This window comes from Artemia franciscana, chromosome 1 (genome assembly GCF_032884065.1).
Source record: "Artemia franciscana chromosome 1, ASM3288406v1, whole genome shotgun sequence".
Taxonomy (NCBI): Eukaryota; Metazoa; Arthropoda; class Branchiopoda; order Anostraca; family Artemiidae; genus Artemia; species Artemia franciscana.
In genome coordinates this window covers 3,753,881-3,773,443 of record NC_088863.1, presented here as the reverse complement: position 1 = coordinate 3,773,443, position 19,563 = coordinate 3,753,881, and the positions used below count along the sequence as shown (strand labels likewise).

General features: G+C 34.6%; 2 protein-coding genes across 3 annotated transcripts in view; one reads left to right on the top strand and one right to left on the bottom strand.

Moving 5' to 3' along the window:
• LOC136024620 (uncharacterized) overlaps positions 1–11,765 on the top strand; it is a 36,448-nt gene extending 24,683 nt beyond the window's left edge. For both annotated transcript variants that reach the window (XM_065700060.1, XM_065700053.1), the window contains 5 exons: positions 2,026–2,198; positions 3,365–3,629; positions 6,501–6,691; positions 8,179–8,607; positions 11,482–11,765. In XM_065700060.1, the coding sequence (XP_065556132.1) occupies positions 2,026–2,198; positions 3,365–3,629; positions 6,501–6,691; positions 8,179–8,607; positions 11,482–11,715 (1,292 nt within the window). In that variant the 3' untranslated portion in view covers positions 11,716–11,765. The remainder of the gene's footprint in view (positions 1–2,025; positions 2,199–3,364; positions 3,630–6,500; positions 6,692–8,178; positions 8,608–11,481) is intronic.
• Positions 1–19,563, bottom strand: part of LOC136024637 (E3 ubiquitin-protein ligase Ubr3-like) — a 259,618-nt gene that overhangs the window by 117,855 nt on the left and 122,200 nt on the right. The window contains exon 10 of the mRNA XM_065700068.1: positions 18,837–18,992. Coding sequence (XP_065556140.1) covers positions 18,837–18,992 — 156 coding nt within the window. The remainder of the gene's footprint in view (positions 1–18,836; positions 18,993–19,563) is intronic.

Here is a 19,563-nt window from a genome sequence, read left to right as displayed (position 1 = left end):
ATCCACTGACTTTGGGAAAAAACGAGAGCTGGAAGGGAGTTTTTAAGTGACCTCCGATTTTTTGGTCATTTAAGAAAGGCACTAGAACTTTTAATTTCTGTTCAAAAGAGCCCTCTCACAAAATTCTAGGACCACTGGGTCGATACGGTCACCCCTGGGAAAAAAAAAAATGAAAAAACACGCATCCGTGATCTTTCTATTGGCTACAAATACAAAATTCCACATTTGTGCAGATAGGAGCTTGAAACCTCTATAGTAGGGTTCTCTGATACGCTGAATCTGAAGGTGTTATTTTCATTAAGGTTATATGACTTTTAAGGGGTTTCTCCCTTTTTTCGAAAATAAGGCAAATTTTCTCAGGCTCGTAACTTCTGATGGGTGAGACTAAACTTGATGAAACTTATATTTTTTTTAAAATTTGCATAAAAATCCGATTCTTTGATATATCTATTGGTATCAAAATACCATTTTTAAGAGTTTCGGTTACTATTGAGTCATGTCGCTCAAACAGTCCGTTACCACGAACTGTTTGACAAGTTAATTAGCATTGTTGATTAACTCAACACTTAGCCTCACATATTTGCGTCTTCACACAAAAACGGATATTTATCAGTGTTCATCTGTTGTTTCTTAGCGACAAGTTCATGCATCATCGTTCAATATTCTAATCAAGCCGCTGAAAAACGCGCCCGTTAAAACAAATAAATTAATGGCTTTCAGCACAATCCAATATTTCCCAGGGTTGACATTACTGCATTTTCGTGCAACAACGGCCGTTTTTGCGTGATCCGTCATATTTCATCCGTAACGGTTCAATGACTGTGTTGAAATATTTTTACTGGGCCGTTTTAAAACCCATCCGTATCAAATTTATCAGAAGTCGTTCATTAATACATGGCATGGGGGCCATTGAATGAAACAATTAATCCTCAAGGCCTGGGAGGGCATTTAATGAATGTCCTCCCAGGGCGTTCATTATCGCCCCCTGTGGGGCCATAAAACACATCCGTATTAAATTTATCAGAAGTAGTTCATTAATACATGACATGGGGGCCATTGAATGAAATTGGGAAATTGGAACTTCCTGAGACAGTGTAAAGAAGGAGACTTAGAATTTATTGAGGTACAGCAAGAGCGTGCGTAGCTGTGTTGACCCCAGACAGTTCAGCACTGCATTTAGTTGTTAGTAGCAGTAATTGTCTAGCAGCTTTATAGTTTAATAATTTATAATAAATAAAACACAGAAACTAATACAAACCCAACCACAAGTTAATCTGCTGAAGGCAGATTAACTGCTGAAGTCGTTCATTAATACATGGCATGGGGGCCATTGAATGAAACAATTAATCCTCAAGGCCTGGGAGGGCATTTACAAACATAGAAGATAAGAATTATAGGTAGAACTAGCCAAGGTCGATACAGGCTAGCCTTTTGTACATTTTTCACCTTGTTTCCAGAATTTTATTTAGCCTATTTTATGTTTATACTGTTAAGATATTCAATAGCATTATGTTCAACAGCTGCAATGAACCGTTTCTATGCAAATATTTTTGTGAAGTTTCCTGCATTCGTTAGCCGTTTTGCGTTAAAAAGAAAAATCTCCTCAGCACGAGCCAAGGGTTTATAATTTTGGCTATAGTTTTAAGGGTATAGCGGATTTAGTGCACCGATTTGGTATGATAAATTAAGCATTTTGGCGCATTCTCTGTACCTGAGCCATTTTACAACAGACCTGTTTGAACACTGGGTTGAGTTAACTTCGTCAACAATCGTTATTCACCCTACATTATCGATTGGTGAAACAAGCGAAACCGCTATGTGTATCCTTTTCGGCTCATTCTTACTCAAAACTTAATATTCGCAATCCTTTTCCATGAGAATACGTTCAAGAATGCTGGCTACTCAAACGGACCCTCTAAATAATAAAAGCTAAGTGAGTACCAAGCTTAAGTATATAGAATTCCACCACCCAAAAATATAAAAATTAGCCCAATTCTTCTATTACATTCTTTCTGATCTTTTCAGGAGATTTCACCCGAGAATCGGACTTGGCTAGACAAGAATTCGAAAAGAGAGTTACTGAAAAGGCACAAGTGGCTCGATCAGTGATAAGTCAAATGTCGAACTGGTATGACAGATGTATAAATGAAAAACCGGTTGAAAATGAAACTTATATACAGTTTACCGAGGTTCTTCAGGTAAGGATAGGAATACAAAGAGATAAATAACCATTAATATCCTATAATTATTAAATATAGGTTAAATATAGCAAAATCAATTTGAATTTAAATTTTTCAAACGCAGATGCGTCAATCTGGAGGAGGGGGAGGGCGGTAGTTTCCACCCTCTTAGATTTACTTTCTAAATACCCTTTTTTGTACTGTCATTAAACCTTTTTTGCATTTATATTGGAAAATTGAACAAAACAACCCCCACCCCCCTAGATTTTTAAAAATGCATTTTCAAATATATATTTTCAAAATATAGTTAGTCTATACCTTATTGTTAAAAAATGGAATTTACTTCCATTGGTTTATTTTTGCGACATATTTTCACAATTCAGTCACACTGCTCCATGTTTCTGGACATAAGTATAGCCCTATCCTTTTAGAACCATGTTAACTAACGCTAACGCTCTTTAAAACTTGGTTCATCCTTTTTTGAGAAATATTATGTCACTATTAAAACCGAAAAGTTTCCGAGTCACAACATTTTAGAAATAAACTCTCTGTTTCTCTGTGGTGACTATTCTCTAAATCAATATCACAAATGAGATTTGAAAGGGTTAGGGCCATTCTTAGTTTTAAAAATAGTGCAAAGCCACGGAAGTGTTGTATTAAGAAAAACGAGATTTTTTTTCAGAATTATTTTTCTTTGGTAACTTTGTATGGTTTACATTGACCGCTTAAATATGTATACAGCTCATAACTTAACCCATGATCAACAAGGCAGGAAAAATCATGTTTTTCCCTGCTTCTTTGGTGGATTTAATTAGTCAATTGTTCTCAGATTAAAAAAAAAATTATTTCAACGACATCGATGACGACATATGACGTTCGCATATGACTGAAATCGCAATTTAATCTAGGGTTACGTTGTCAAGGAAGTTGATCTAAACACAGAACACATGCAAAGATGAATATAGATAATACATAGCTGCTCAAGAGGACGAGAAACCTTTAGAAATGTGTTAGCATATGCCTCAAAATATATATTTAATCTAGGATTATGTAGTCAACGAAGTTGACCTAAACGCAGAGCATATGCAAAGATGCAAATAGATCATAAACAGCTGCTCAAGAGGCTGAGAAGCCTGTAGATATTTCATAAGCTTGTGTGTGACTAAAATCTAAATTTATTTTAGGGCTATGTTGTCAATGAAGTAGACTTAAACACAGAAAACACGTGCAAAGAAGAATGTAAATCGTACACAGCTGCTCAAGAATTTGGATGTCACAAGAAAACCTTTTGCAACTCGGAAAAGCGGTGTGATCAAGGAAAACTGCATGGTTGCACATTCTTTGAAGCAGACTCCAGTGTATGTATGTCCACATCGCCTCATAGACGGTATGACTGGATTGAATATAAAAGCGGGAGACTGATCGGTCAAAAAACGGAGTGTAGAACTGGTGAGTATTATTCACAGACAAAAAGCATTTAATACAGATATCCAACTGAGTAATTTTCAGTAATCAATAAATTTGTTGCTTGTGCTCGTCTGTCTTCTTCCAAAAATGTTTTTACAAATGTTGCCTAATCAAAACCAACCTTAATCAGAACATTTTGCCTTTATGAAAAAAAAATCGAGAGAATTACATGTAACTTAGAAATACCAATAAATTTTCTTGTGATAACTTATCATTTTTAAACCTATGATTGTTTGGCAAGTGTTGTTTAACAAAAACGAATCGATCGTTTGAATAAACTGACGGTTCAATAAACAGGGCAGCATCGTCTTCATGCTTAAGTCACAATCATTACCAACAGCTTCAACGCACGCCCAATATCCGACATCTTTTTAACATTGAAGAATTGCCCAGTTAAAAATCTGTATTATATACCTTTTGTCGGTGGTATTATTACATTAATTCGGATGTGGTCAATCAAATAACGTAATGGTGTTAGATATATTTGACTGTTCTAAACAACCAGCTATTTATATAAGGGCGATTCTTTTGGGGCTAAACATTCTTGAAATCAAACGCTTCTATTTCCAAATATTTTTCTAAGCACGGAAAGACATGTATTACAGTTGAAAAGTATAAAACTTCTAAGCATGGATGTATACCCTCCCTCATAAGAATCAACATTTTATTCATAGTCTCCTAAAAGTTTTATCTGATTTATCCATCCTTTTCCCCAAATATTCCCTCCCCCCACGCCACTACTGTTGGAATAAGCTCCTGCGAGTGTGTTTGCCTCTAAGTATCTTTAGAAACAAAAGAGAATAGTAGAAAGCAGATTACGACCGAATGCGACACGATCTGGTCGTCTTGTTTTGGATCCTTAATCTATGTCCTAAGTAACCATCGCTAAGAAGGTGTCGCATTAGAATTTATTTAAACATACCGCCACTTTTCAAAGAAGAAGATCTACACTAGATAATCGCTTGGTGGACACTAACATCTGCTGGTATGTAATTTGATTGAAATTGAAAAAAGAGGTAGTCTGTAGTGAGCGGGGCATCTTGTATTTCTAAGAATCACACAACCAGGTGAATATCATCTATCCCATCCAAGCATAATACATCATTTCAGTCAAGCCACAATTTATAGACTAACCCATGGAAAGATTAAAGACTAACACATTTGTATATTCTTCAATCTCTTACTTGTTAAGTACGTTAAGGTGATACGGTAATGAAACACCTTATCTCGTCCATTAAAAATTTTTTAAGTATCTGTGGCCAAACTATATAGAATTGGCTGTTGGGTCTTGCCACAACTTGTAGAGCTTGAATAAAAAATTCGAATAAACGACAGAAAACTAAAAGTCAACATTTAGTTGCATAGAAAGCTAAGAAAAACCATTCAACTTCCCCCGTTTTATGCCAGAGATACAGATGTTCAGTTTTAATGAAATCTATATCATCAAAAAGTGAATTTTGTTTTTTCGATTAAATGGAGCATAATTTCCTTTTTAAGGTTGAGGAAAGGGCAGACCCTTTCCTGAAATATCGAAAATTTTCTCAAAAGTATAATCATTTGAACAATTTAGCCGCTTCAGGAGTTCCTTGTGGTGGTAGACACTTTGATTGACAAGCTCAATGACGAATGGATGCAAAAATTCACTGTCTTTACAGTCAAAGTACAACCTATCGACAGCTCTCAATGATGTCGAGTCCCTGAGGAGATTCCCTCATTTACCCTTTGTCTTTGTGACGGTTAGCCGACGCTGAAACTCGTAAAAATGATTATGACTTATCACCTTAAGACGTCACTAGCAGACTAAATCTCTAATTCAAGGTAGTCAAGCACGATTTCATCTTTCACTAAAAAGATCCTAGTGTTTAAAATGTTCTTTTTTCTTAAGCTTCGAGCTTATTATGAAACATATACGTCTGATCTTAATTCTTTAACCTTTGAACTGTTTGAATACACACACGAGAATTACCAATTAAAAAATTTCCACTTTGAGGAAGTACTAATCAAACAGAAAGTAATAGTTCTTCGTGAAGACACGAGGTTTTGAAAATTAGCATTGGAAGCATGACTAAGCCAGAAAAAAAAAAGATATTTCGCGCCAGTTAAATTGTAAATAATTTCTGAGACGACACTGGCTAAACGTATTAAAGCAAGAAAATATAACGAAGAATAAAACGAGGAAAATCTCAGCCAGTGAAAACAGAATGAATAATGCAATTATTTTTGTCAAGACCTTCGCTCAATTTTCATCAGTAATGAATTAAGAATAAAAAAAAACAACTAAAAATTCTTTTTTGTTTTTAAAAAATGATATCCTGAAGTAAATTTCCAAACTGAAAGTTTAATTCTGTGACACTTCTTTCTTCCTAAAAAAAAAAAAAAAAAAAAAAAAAAAATAATAATAAAAAAAAAATAATAATAAAATAACACATTGATATCGATGGGTTTATATTGAGAACAATACTGTTAGAAAATAAACATCTTAAAAGTTTGGACATAATAATTTAAACTAGTTTCAGACGCTGATCAAATTTTGCTTTGGATACCGAATGTCACGTCTCTCGACCAAAAAGTTTTTCGTTGGAGGAACATTCAGTTGACAGCTAAGTCGGATAAGAGATTCTCCAACTGGTAGAATTATTTAATATAAATAAAAACTTCTAGTTTTTAAACTAGCAAAAAAATATATTTATGGTAGGCTTGTTTGGATAGATATTAGAATAAGTTTCTTTATGATAAAGTATCTAGGAAAACCTGAGAAATTCACTTTTAATAAAACATACCAGTCGATAATTACATACCGACGCGTCCGAGTCATTTTCGACAAAATTTACTTGTTTTAGTACCCTTTTTTAGGCAATACTAAGAGAGCAGACAGCTGGTGGAGATTTTTATATCATTGTTCGAATTGCATCTGTCTTTGTGATCAACCGGGCCCAAGATCAGACCGCTATGTAAGCTTAAGGCCTGCCGTTGCTGATGTCTTATCTGGGAACATTGTGACAGGAGTTCGATTCGTTAAAGAAGGAAGAGTGGTGCATATTCAGGTAAATATAAATATGACATCTATTCGACTACCGTTTAGAAAGGGTTGATATGTTATTTTCAATGGAAAACGAAAAGACGAATCTTAAATTTGCAGATATGAAGAAAAGTCTATTTTTCATTACCATAACGGTATAAAATGCAAATACTCTTATAAAATCAGTTAATTTGGCCAGTACCGGTTGACCGGCTTATAAACTCCTTTTCGAAATAAATCTATTTATTTATTTCATTCAAAACAGGAGAAAGCCATAGGCTTGTATGTGGGAGGAAATATAAATACGTTTCCTTTTTATACTACGACAGACATAGTCTTATTACAAATAAATTATTAGTTTTATTTTGGTCTCTTTTCTTTTTGTATTTCTTTTTCCCGATTTTTCTTACTGTTTATGGTGTTGTTTACATTATTGTTGTTATTATTAAAAGTATTCATGATGCCTTATTAAAAAGTTAATCGGGATATTAACGGTAAAACTTCGAGAAATTTAATAGTAGGATATTCTTGTCTATTAATTTGAGAAACAATGTAAAATTATATATAAGCCCCTTTTGGTAAAAGTAAAAGAAGGGCGGTTCTCATTGAAAATGATGAGCTATATTCAATTATTACAATATTTTGAGCCGAATTTTTGCATATGGGGGTAATTCACCCTCCCCCGTCCCCTGATGTGATTGAAAAAGTGTTTTTGTGCGAAAAAAAGTATTTTTGTTTCAATAGCTATACTACTTGTAACTTTTTTTTTATCCGGTTATCCCTTTAAATTTTAACACAATGTTACATCTCCTTGAGAGTCAGCGAAAAAATTTACACTGAGGTACTATAACTAAGTAGTAAAGGTACAAAACTAGGTATTTGTAAAGAAACCTTTCTAAGTCTTTTCGAATATCCACGAGAAATATTGTGTCACACCCCAAGACTTGCGTGTACCCAGGTTGGGCAACCGTAGCTTAATATCTCAATGAATCTACTGCAATCTAGCGAACTTGCACTGATAAAACTCAATTTTGCCCAAAAATTAAAAGCAGGGGAGTACTGAAATAGCAGCTTATATCTTTTTATGAGGAAGAAGCGATATGTTTGGAAATGACTCGGAGAAGTCCTGAAATACGTATTCCAAGTACAATTTTCATGAAAAAAGAGCGATATAATGACTTTTTTTGGTAAATATAGTGCAATTGTCATGGAAAAAGCAAGATCTGTGAAATAAAAATTGAAGGGAGTCAGCTTTAACTGAAAATTACTTGGACAAATTAAACGCACTTTTCGTTGAATAGGGGCGACATATTGGTCGATAGTCTGGCAAACGATCTGGAGATATGGATCATATTAAGGTGGGAAGGGGCTTAGCTGCGAATAATACGAAATATTTCTGAAATGCATATTGTAAGCACACCTTTTATAAAAAAAAAATGCCGATTTTTACTGAAAAAACCTTAATTTTCAAGAATCTTGGACTTCGAAAACATTGCAAAACTTTCTTTCCAGATTCAAGAAGGAAAGTCTTTACCAAGAGGTTCCGTCAATGCATCAAGTATGCAATGGAGGCCAGTAGAACCAATCACCCCTAATGATGACTCCACAGCGCTAATCAACAAATACAGTGACTATGCAACTCTCACATATGAAGAACGAGCACTAGACCTGGATCACCTAATGGCCCCTCAAGGTCATGTAGTCATAGGTCTGAGGTTCAGACGTCTTGGGGGTCATATTAATCTGGAAATGCAAGTTGCTCCAATAGAATTTTTTAATGGTTGGGTGGATTATGGTAGTGCAGTCTGGATAGGGAATGACAACACTCCCGCAAGCGAGGAGTCAAGAAAACAAGTACAACTACACAATCCTGACACACCTTTAAGAACACCCAGTCGGCCACTTGAAGACGCTGGAGATAATGAATACGTTGAATTTCAGGTAGGCTTTTACCTTTGATACAAAAGCTTTACTTTTAGTTGTATAGCTTGAAGTTTCAAAAAAAATAGAAATTAGAACATATTTGCTCCTTGGGCCCATCTTGTCAATTCATATCCAGAAATTTCAAATTTTTCTTTTTTTTAAATTGGGAAGTTTTTAAGGGCAGTACCTCATTTTCGACAGTGTTGCCAACTCAAAACAAGAAGGTAAGTCTAATTAAATAAAATTGACACATTTTTCGTCCGTAAAAATTCTAACATTAATGATCGATTGTTTCAAAAAGACATATGCCCCTTCAAAGGAACATTACACCTTCTTAAGATGTTTGGTACCATTCATTTTCAGATTATTTTTCCGCTGATTTCCGGCCCATGATTATTTGTTTTTTTAATTTGGTACCGGCTACTACCAAAAACTTTACAACTGCGGATGGAGGTATTTTCGTCAAAAATCGAGTTTCCGTTTTTTCCTAATATTTTAATATATACGTTGTTGCGGGTTTCTACCTTGCCCATTCAAACGAAGAGATTTCAATTTCACAGTCCTTGGTACAAAGAAGGCTGACTGAAGGTATTCTAGATTTCTTAACAGTGCTTTACGGTGCTATATCTCTTCAACCCTAAAACAGACCTCATGAAGGTATCTAGGGACAAGTTGTGAATTGAAATCTGTAGTATTTGTTATGTGCTTTTTTTTCTCCTGTATTCTGTTTTTGTGTTTTTGTTGTTTTGATAAATTTCTATCTGTCTTTCTTTCTAATCCACAAGTAAGAGCTTATTTTCCAATATATTTTAAATATTTTGCTCAACAGTTCCTAATAAGTCCAAGGATAGAAGAAGAAGTCCTTCATTCAAACTTGTGACCCAAAGAAGTCACAAGGATATTTTCTATGGGGTCACTAGTGGCTCATTAACGTATATTATATACTAAATGTGTGTATTTACATAAGCTGGAATGAATTACTGGGGAGTGAAGCATGTTAAGAACATGGAATAATGATGGAATTTGTTTTTACATTTTTATCACTTGAAGGTGATTGTAGTTTGAAATTATGTACATTTTCGCTCTAGGCCTGTAATATTATATTGATGAACGTTGCCAATTTAAAATAGACTTTGCTGATCTATTTCTTTCTAAGCTCGTTCGTACAACATTGAAAATGGCTCTTACTGAAAGACATTGAAAGCATTTCTAAGATTTGGAGGAGTCACGGTTCCAATGATAAGAGTAAGCTATATGTGGGCGAAAATTAAATTCTGTGCTTGATATTGATCATCTTGCTTCTCTGTTACTTTTTTCGTTTCTCTTGTTTCTATATTTTTTTCTTACTTGTTACAATTTTTCTTTTTTTTTGTTTCTCAACTAGGTCTCTGGCCAATTTTGGATCAAATATTATGTACAAATAATGATTTACCAATGCACATTTCTGGGAAGGTGTGAAAATGTCTTCTTGATTACAGACAATTATCCGAAAATCTAAATTTTTGGTCACGAATTGTTTCTTCTTTTCTTTAGAAACAAAGCGCGTGTACTCAAACTAGTATTAAATGAAAAAAATCAATCTAATTTCTGATAGTTTCTCAACAACGTTAAATAAATGGCAAGCAAATTGATCATCCCGTCCGTACGTTTTTATCCCCTGAAGCTGATTGTAGCTTGAAATTCTATACGTTTTTGCTGTTATTGTATTACACCTATAATACTACATGGATAATATTATATTTCTTTCTAAGGTATGTCTAAAACCTAACAAAGTCTCATTCCTAAAACTTAAAATCTTGGCTCATACTGAAAGACGGTGAAAGCGTTTCTGAAGTTTAGAGGAGGTTGAGAAGTTTCATTTGCATTAATAAGCATTTTTTGTTCAATGTTGGTCTCATCTCCTTGTTTCTCTCTTACTTTCTTTTTTCTCTTGATTGCTTGTTCTTTCCTCTAGTTCATTCTCTTTTTCTTTTTTCTTTTTTGCTTTCATTTTTATTGTTTCTCTTCTTGGTCTCTGGCCAATTCTTTCTCAGAAATTATCTGCAAATAATGATTTACCGAAGCATATTTCTGAAAAGGTGTAGCTTCTTGATTATAGACTATTATTCAATTAACTCAATTAGTAAAACGCATGGACTCAATTAGCATTGCAAGAAATAAATAAATCTAATTTCTGATAATTTTTGAACGTCGTTGAATAAACGTTAGTGGCAACAAATTGATCATCGTACTGAATATAGAAATCGACGAGTCAATCATGAAATTCAACACAATCTGGGAGTAAAATTCAACATCAAAATTGAATAGCCCTCGTTTGCAGTATTATTGGAAAACAGTATTAAAATTCAATGGAAAATTTTCAGAAAAATTTTCCGACGAATTGTCGGAAAATCATCGTTCTTAGAGAATATACAAACACGAATACTCAAAAAAGTTCAACAATAAATCCAATACCTTATAATGACAGAGTATAGCGGAATAATAAAAGTACTGTTGAACATAGTCTGAACTAAAAATCCAGTGAATTTTTTTTTTTTTGAAAAAAACTTCATCAAACTTCAAGATTTAAACATAAAGAATTGCAATTCTTTGTGATAGTAAGGATTGAAAAACAAAGTCAGTATTAAAAAAAATCAATTAGGAATAAATGACTAAACTGAATTATGAATATACGACTAAAATGACTAAACTCAATTATGACTATATAAATGACAAACTCAATTATGAACAAATGAGTAAGCCGAAAAAAAGTGAATATTATAAAAAAACATTCAATTGTGAATAAATGACTAAACTAATTTAAACAATAGATCCTTTAGGCATTCAAATGAATTCTTTCTTTTAAATCAAGCAAAATATGAAAACAAAAAATAAAGAATGATTTAATTTCAGGCATCATCAATTGAGAAAGACGTCGGGCAAACAACAATCCCTTTCCTAGACGCACAGGCAGTCATCCCTCAACCACCAATGTGGATCACGGGTATCGCACTTGTCCACAAAGGCAACCCCGGCTACGGTGGATACGTGGCTTTCAAAGTTGCCACTTACAATATGACAGACCACATCCTGGTTCCAAATTCTAAAAGTGTTTCTGACCCAGAAAAAGAAATTAATACAGTCTGATATTATATTTTATTTCTGTGATTATAATAAATTAAGGGAATATTTCTATATTTCAATGTTTGATAATTCGATGTTCTTTGTCCCAAAAGCTTGAAGTTTTAGCCACCGCATAAGACCGTAATTTCCCCGGTTCTCAAACAATTGTATTGCTCATTTTTTCTTTGGGGGGGGGGGAGGGGACTCTCCTTCTATGAATATATATTTGTTCAAAGGGTTTCAAGTTTAACCAACGTATAGGATCATACCTTTCCCAGTTCTCAAATCATTGCAATGCCTTTTTTTTCTGGAGGGGGGGGGGTCTTCTTCTAAGAAAGAAAATTTTATGAATGTTTCCGACTTAGAAACAGCAATGAATACAGTCTGTTATCATATTTTATTTCTGATGATAATAAATTAAATATTTTTTTGTCCAAATGGCTTCAAGTTTAGCCACAACATGAAAGCATAACTTACACATTTCCTGAATGAACTATACTTTTCGTTTGAGGGGGGGGGGGGTATCGTCACAAAGTGAAGTTTTCAGGAGTGATTCGAAATTGTTTTTTTTTCAAGTTTGAAAGTTGGCACACGAATAGATTTTTAAGGTTTAAAGGTGGATTACCTGCGCTAAATAGTACAGGTAATCTAATTCTAAAATAATAGCTAACGATGTTCTAATGCCAGGTTCACACGCATAGGATTTTGTAAAAATCCTCTAGCCAAATCCTTAAAGGTTCCAAAGAAAAGTGTTCACACGCAAAGAATTCCTTTCGCCCTTTAAGGAAACGGTTTAAGTATTTGGCCATTATGACCTATGCGTATTTTCCTTTTTTCCTATACAATCCTATGCGTGTGAAATGTGGATTCCCCCATAAAATACACCCCCCACCCCCAAGGGACATATGTTTATTCCAAGCTAGGTTGCCTCTGTCCAGGTATGAAACATTGGAGAGTGACCTTCAAGGAAGTGCAAAGTTGCAGATTTTTTACCTGAACTCTACCATTTTTTTTCCAGTTGAGAAACATTGCACGGCCAATAAACATTTTCATATACCTCATGCGCTTTCTTGTTCCATTTTAAATTAAAGAAAATTATAATTACTCTTACTATCCCATAAGAAAAAAGGCCGAGAATATTGTAACGAGAGAAGGCACAAACAAAAAATCAATGTAATAAATTATTCTTATTTCTTTCTATTTTCCCTCTTTTTCTATCTCTGTATTCCTATTTCTATATTCCTATCTTTTTTTCTTTTTCTATCTTTGTATTATTACTACTACTTCTAAAAACTCACCACAGCACCAATGCGCCTGAGAACAACACAGCTACGCAGCCTCCTCCCCCATTCTAACCTGTTCAAAGCCTCCCTCTTTACATTCTCACAGGACGTTCCCATTTCCCTTAAATCTTTCTTGAAAACTTCCTCCCAATCCAACCACAGACAACCAGCTTTCCGTTTAGCCTTAGACAGTTGGCCCAAAAGGACAATCTTTGGCACTCCGTCAACCTTCATCCGCAGAACATATCCTAGCAATCTCAACCTTTCTCTCATTATAGCCCTAGAAAGCGAGATTGAACCACACTTTTCTTACAGTCTACTGATTGAAATACTGTCAGTCAGCCGGGTACCCAAAACAATCCCTAGGCAATTTCTCTGGAAAAAATCTAGCAAATCTTCCTCCGTTCTTCACATCAGAACCGTATTTGACCACTGTCATCACTGAACCTTCCAATATCCTAATCTTGGTTCGCAGACTTATTTTCATATACTTTCAAACTTTTTACAACTATAAAAAAACACCATGAGCCTTGGCTATTCTACTTTTAACATCTTCACTGCTCCCACCGTCTTTACTAATAATATTGTTAAGGTAAGTGAAGCTGTCCACTTGACCGATTTTTTCTTTACCAACGTCACGTTTTCATCTTCACTTATTCCCAGCCTTAGCGACTTAGTATTTTTAACATTAATTTTTAAACCTATTCTAGCACCCTGAACTCTCAGAACCTCTAAAAGTTCATTAATTTTGCTCACACTTTCATTTAGGATGCTTAAATCATCAGCATAATCTAAGTCCAGAAAAATTTTTCTTTCCCATTTGATATCATGTAGCCTCATTACCTTTTCTGTGCTCCTTAAGACAAAGTCCATCAAAACTATCTATGAAAATGGGTATGGGAACACAATCCTAATTAACACTTCATTTAATACGAAACCAGCTACTAACCTCTTTTCCTACCTTAACCACAGCAGTGTTATTATCGTAAATAGCGCTAATCACTTTAATATATCTGTCTGGTGCACCAAACCAGTATAAGACCTTCGATAAAGCTTTTATATCAGCTTTATATTCTTTTTTTATATTCCTACTTATATTTATTTATATTCTTACTTATAATTCCTTTTTTTATTCCTACCTTTGATTATTCCCGTCTTTTTCTATTTTCCCTTTTATTCTATCTTTCTATTCCTATGTATATATTAATATCTTTGTTCATATCTGTGTATTATATTCATATTTTTTTCTAGTTTTCCATATCTTTCTATCTTGATATTCGTATTTCCCTTTCTACATTCGTATCTTTATATCATCATTACGTTTGTGCTTTTGGACATGTTTTCTATATTCTGCATTCGCTATCTTTATACCATCTTTATGCTTTGTGCTTTTGGACATGTTTCCTATGTTCGATATCCGTATCTATATATCATCTTCATATTTTGTACTTTAGGACATCCATTGGGAGCATAACAAAAAGCAGTTCATCCATGAATGGGATGGGAAAAATTTATTAGAAAAGATTTAAAGTGAAATGAAATTTCATATAAGGAGGTAAAGAGTGAAGCTTTGAAAAAATTAAGGCGAAAATGGAGCATGCGCACCTGTGTTGGCCTTAAGCAGTTTGGTGCTGTAGTGAGCTGTTGGTAGGATAGTAGTAAAGCAGCAATGCTGTCAACCGGTTTTTGAGAGGCTGAGAAGAGCTTGGGCCCCTCTATAATAAATTCCTATTTAGTGAGTATGCCTGATAGGGAGTTTGTCTCTAAATGGCCTATTAATGAAAGATGTGGTTTACATTCAGTGCTTTTTCGCCTGCAATTTTGAATTAAATTGTTGCCATTATTTTTATACAAATGAAAATGCTATTTTTTTTAATTAGCCATAATTGAAAAAAAATATATTTTTTTAAAAATGGCCATTATTTTTATCTGAAAATGGCTAAATGCCAGCTTTGCCTCTCACTAAGACTATCTGTTCTTTTTTCCAATTAGCCATGGCTCTCAAATTTTTCATCACAGTCCACGAAGTTAAGTCCATATTTTAAGTCTAAGTTTTATTTTAGTCCACGAAGTTCATTTTAATTCAAAAATCAACGGATCAATCGAAGTTTTGAATTAAAATCAACTTGGTGGGCTGTATTCTTTTTTCGAATAATAATACCCTTCAGAGTAATTAAATGATCTGATGATGATAATGACAAAAACCGTCCCTTAGGCCCTTCCCAAGTTAAGAAAGAACTATGCATCAATCATTCTGATGTCAACTATTAATGAACGCCATCTAGTCATTTTTTTTAAGTTCAGGCAAGGTAAATAGATGGTACTCGAGCTAAAACGCAAAAATTCAAAATGTCATTTGTTTGGTGTCAACTTTATCGCGAGGACCTGCAACTATAACTGAATTAATGAATTTTGATTAAATAATTTAACTGATTTCATTTATTAGATTAAATGAATTAATAGATTTTATTATCTTCGATAATAAAATTCGTACCAGAAAGGACTGAAACTTATTTCTAATTAGCTTCATGAACACAATTTCATTAGACAAGGAAAAACAGGTGGGAAGGTAAAAGACAGTAATATTTTAGCATATTATAGCTGAATACAATAGGAAATTTTAAAAAATAATAGGAATATAATAAAAAGAAAATAAAAACAGGAGAATTTTTCAGAAGTTGAGGGGGGAGGGGTTGGAGGACGAAAACATATTCTTAGGCTAAAATTTTGCATCAACGGAAATAAAATATAAGAAAATTAAACAATCACTCGGATACTTCTCGCAAAAATTTGGAGGCGACTTCGACACAATGTAAAAGGCTAAGCTGAAGTCTATATATGTCAATTGAAAAGTAAACTCCCTGTTCACGGTTCCAGAACAAGGAACTGAAGATTTCATCTTCAAGGTTTAAATGAAAAAGGAACAGATATATTGTAAAGAGTTATCTATTAACAATCCCAGTATTCTGTCAGCTGACTTGAAGTTGTCGCTGACTTGAACTTGTAGTTGTCAAATTTATGCTGATAGAAGGGTGACTCTCCAATTGGAAAATAAAGCTTCCAACTTTTGGGAGTTGGATCTCCGAGCCATTTTTCAGTCATGTCCATTTAGGCAGGTGAAGGAAGAATTTGCCCCCTTCTAGATTTTGAAAAATACTCTTTTTGGCGGGGGGGGGGGGGATTGATCCCCATTGAAAGATGCCTTTTTTGCATTTCGGTTGAAAAGATGACAAACTTGCCCCTCCTAGATTTAAAAAAGTACATCTTGCCCCCCCCCCCTTAATTTTATAGATTGACACTATTGCAGTTTTCTTTATTAGACTGCAAACGCCTTTGCTAATTATACAATAATTAGCACTAGGGTATTTCGCAGAAAAAAAACGTGTTCACTGACCCTTTTGGCAAAAATAAGTTAATATCTTTACTAAAATGCAACGCGGAAGTAAAGAAAAAAGAGAAGAAATAAAATAAATAGAGCTAACATTTATATTTAGCCTTTCATAATTATCTTTATGATATTCCTGGGCAATTCTAAACGGCGTTGGTTATTTCCTCGCTTACAGATAAAACTAATGACTTCTTATCAGCGTAGACTAAGTAAACCTTAAATCTATACGTCCCGAAAAATTCATAAATTTACCAGCAGAATTATAAAAAAACAATTACGTTCGAACCCGGTCCATCATAAACATCAAAATCAAGCCCATTTAGACAAGGCCAATAAAATAATCTGAAACCGGATGTCCCTGTGTATTCACATAAGGATTGCCATTCATATTTCTAGAAGAAACATATTCTGGACTTGTCACCGAAAATTTAGTATCCTAGCAGCAAGCAATTTATATTTTTCAAAAAGAAAAAAAAAATAGAAACAAGAAAGAGATACCTGAACTCTAAGTAGTCCGCAGCCTGGAAATGCATCCGCCATAAGGAACAAATCACTCATTTAGATGGACTTCAATTGTCCTGATTTGGAAATATCGAAAAATTCTTAAAAAACAAATAAGAAAAAGATACCTGAACTCCAGGTGGTTGCCAATTTCTAAATGGATGTATAATAAGGCATCAAAATCAAACTCATTTGGATGGAATCCAATGCTCAAAATATGAAAATGTCTCGAAATTCACAAAAAAAGAAACAAGAAAGAGATGCCTGAACTTTAATTGGATTTCAGTCTCAAAAGGCATGAATTCATAAGATCAAAATCGAACTCAATTAATCCATCATGATAAATTTCAGAATGCTCCAAACTCCTAAACAAAAGAAACAGAAAAAAATAGCTGAATTTAAAGTGCATCCCAAATCAAAATGCATGAACCATAAGATCAAAATCGAACTCAATCATTTAGATGGAATCCAATATGATAAATTTCAAAATGTTTCAAAATTCCTAAACAAAAGTAACAGAAAACAAGAGCTAAGAGCTCATATGGCATGAGCTCTAGCAAATTTCTAAGAATCAATAGATTTATTTAAAAGGAAAAGCAGAGCCTTAATGCCGGTCGGGATTTAAAATAAGAGCTCTGAGTCACGAGGTCCTTCTAAATATCAAAATTCATTAAGATCCGATCACCCATACATATGTTAAAAATACCTCATTTTTTCTAATTTTTTCTTCTCCCTTCAGGCCCCCAGATGGCCGAATCGGGGAAAACGACTTTATCAAGTCAATTTGTGAAGTACCAATTTTTATCGTCCTAGCCCGTCCAGAAGCTCCGAACTCGCCAAAGCACTGGACCCAACTCCCCGAAAGAGAGTGGATCAAGTCCGATTACGTCAATCAAGTATCTACGACATTTGCTGATACTACCGACCAGTTTTCATCCCGATCTCTCCACTCTAAGCGTTTTCCAAGATTTCTGGTTTCCCCCTCCAACTCCCCCCAATGTAACCAGATCTGGTTGGGATTTGAAATAAGAGTTCTGAGACATGAATTCCTTCTAAATATCAATTTCATTAATATCGAATCACTCGTTCGTAAGTTAAAAATCCCTCATTTTTTCTAATTTTTCCGAATTAAACCCTCCCCACCAACTCCCCCGAAGAGAGAGATCCGTTTCGGTTATGTCAATCACGTATCTAGAACTTGTGCTTATTTTTCCCACCAGGTTTCATCCAGATCCCTCCACTCTAAGCGTTTTCCAAGATTTCAGGTTTCCCCCTGCAACTCCCCCAATGTCACCAGATCCAGTCGGGATTTAAAATGAGAGCTCTGAGACAAGATAACCTTCTAAATATCAAATTTCACTACGATAAAATCACCCTTTCGTAAGTTAAAAATATCTCATTTTTTCTAATTTTTCCGAACTAACCGTCCCCACAATCTCCCCCACAGATGGTCAATTCGGGGAAACGACTATTTATAATATAATCTGGTCTGGTCACTGATACGCCTGCCAAATTTCGTCGTCCCAGCTTATCTAGAAGTGCCCAAATTAGCAAAACCGGGACAGACCGATAGACAGACCGACAGAAATTGCGATCTCTATATGTCACTTGGTAAATACCAAATGCCATAAAAATAGCTGAGCTTAAAGTGCGTCCCGATCTCAAAATACATAAGCCATAAGATCAAAGTCGAACTTTAGATGGAATCCAATATGATAAATTTCAAAATTCTCAAAAGAAAAGAAACAAAATGATATAGCTGAGCTCTAATTGGATTACAGCATCAGGGCTGCCACAAGATCCCTAAAGTCCCAAAAACTGGAGAAGGTCCCTAAACAGCTCTCAAGTCCCTTTTAGTACGAGTCTCAAAATGAATGGATTATAAGATCAAACCAAACTCACTCATTTAGAAGGAATGAATTATGCTAAATTTCAAAATATTCCAAAATTTTCAAAAAACAAGAAATAAATACCTGAACTCGGAGTGGATGTATCATAAGTAGCTGCATAAACCTTGGCTCTGGTAACAGATCAGACAATGAAGCCCCTTGATATTTCAACGCTTGGCACATAAAAGCGGCTATATTTCGATGTAATGGTATATGAAACGTTAGTTGATATGGATCGAGCTGAAATAATAGGACAATATATGTATGTTTCACCGAAAGTTAAAAAGAGAGAGGGAGACAGGGGTATCGGTTCACGAAAATGTAAGGAGGAAGAGGAGTTTTTCATAAAAAAAAAAATACAATAAACGGTATGTTGACAATCTAGGGAGAGGGCAGTTTTTTTCGGTTTTCTCCAATGAAATTATTAAACAAGGATATGTTTCAAATATAGAGGGGGGCAACAACCTCCTTCCCCCTCCAGAGAGAGAAAGAGAGTCACGAAATCAGTCATCGTTCGAAATCAGTTCACGAAAATGTAGGGAGGGAGAGGAGTTTTTCATTAAAAAAAATAAAAAAGAAAAATAAACGGTATGTTGAAAATCTAGGGGAAGGGGAGTTTTTTTCACTTTTCTCCATTGAAATCATCAAACAAGGATATGTTTCAAATATAGAGGGGGGAAACAACCCCCTCCCTCGTCCAGAAAGAGAGAGAGAGAGAAATGAACAAGAGAGGGAGAGAGAGGAGAGAGAGAGAGGGAGAGAGAGAGAGAGAGAGAGAGAGAGAGAGAGAGAGAGAGAGAGAGAGAGAGAG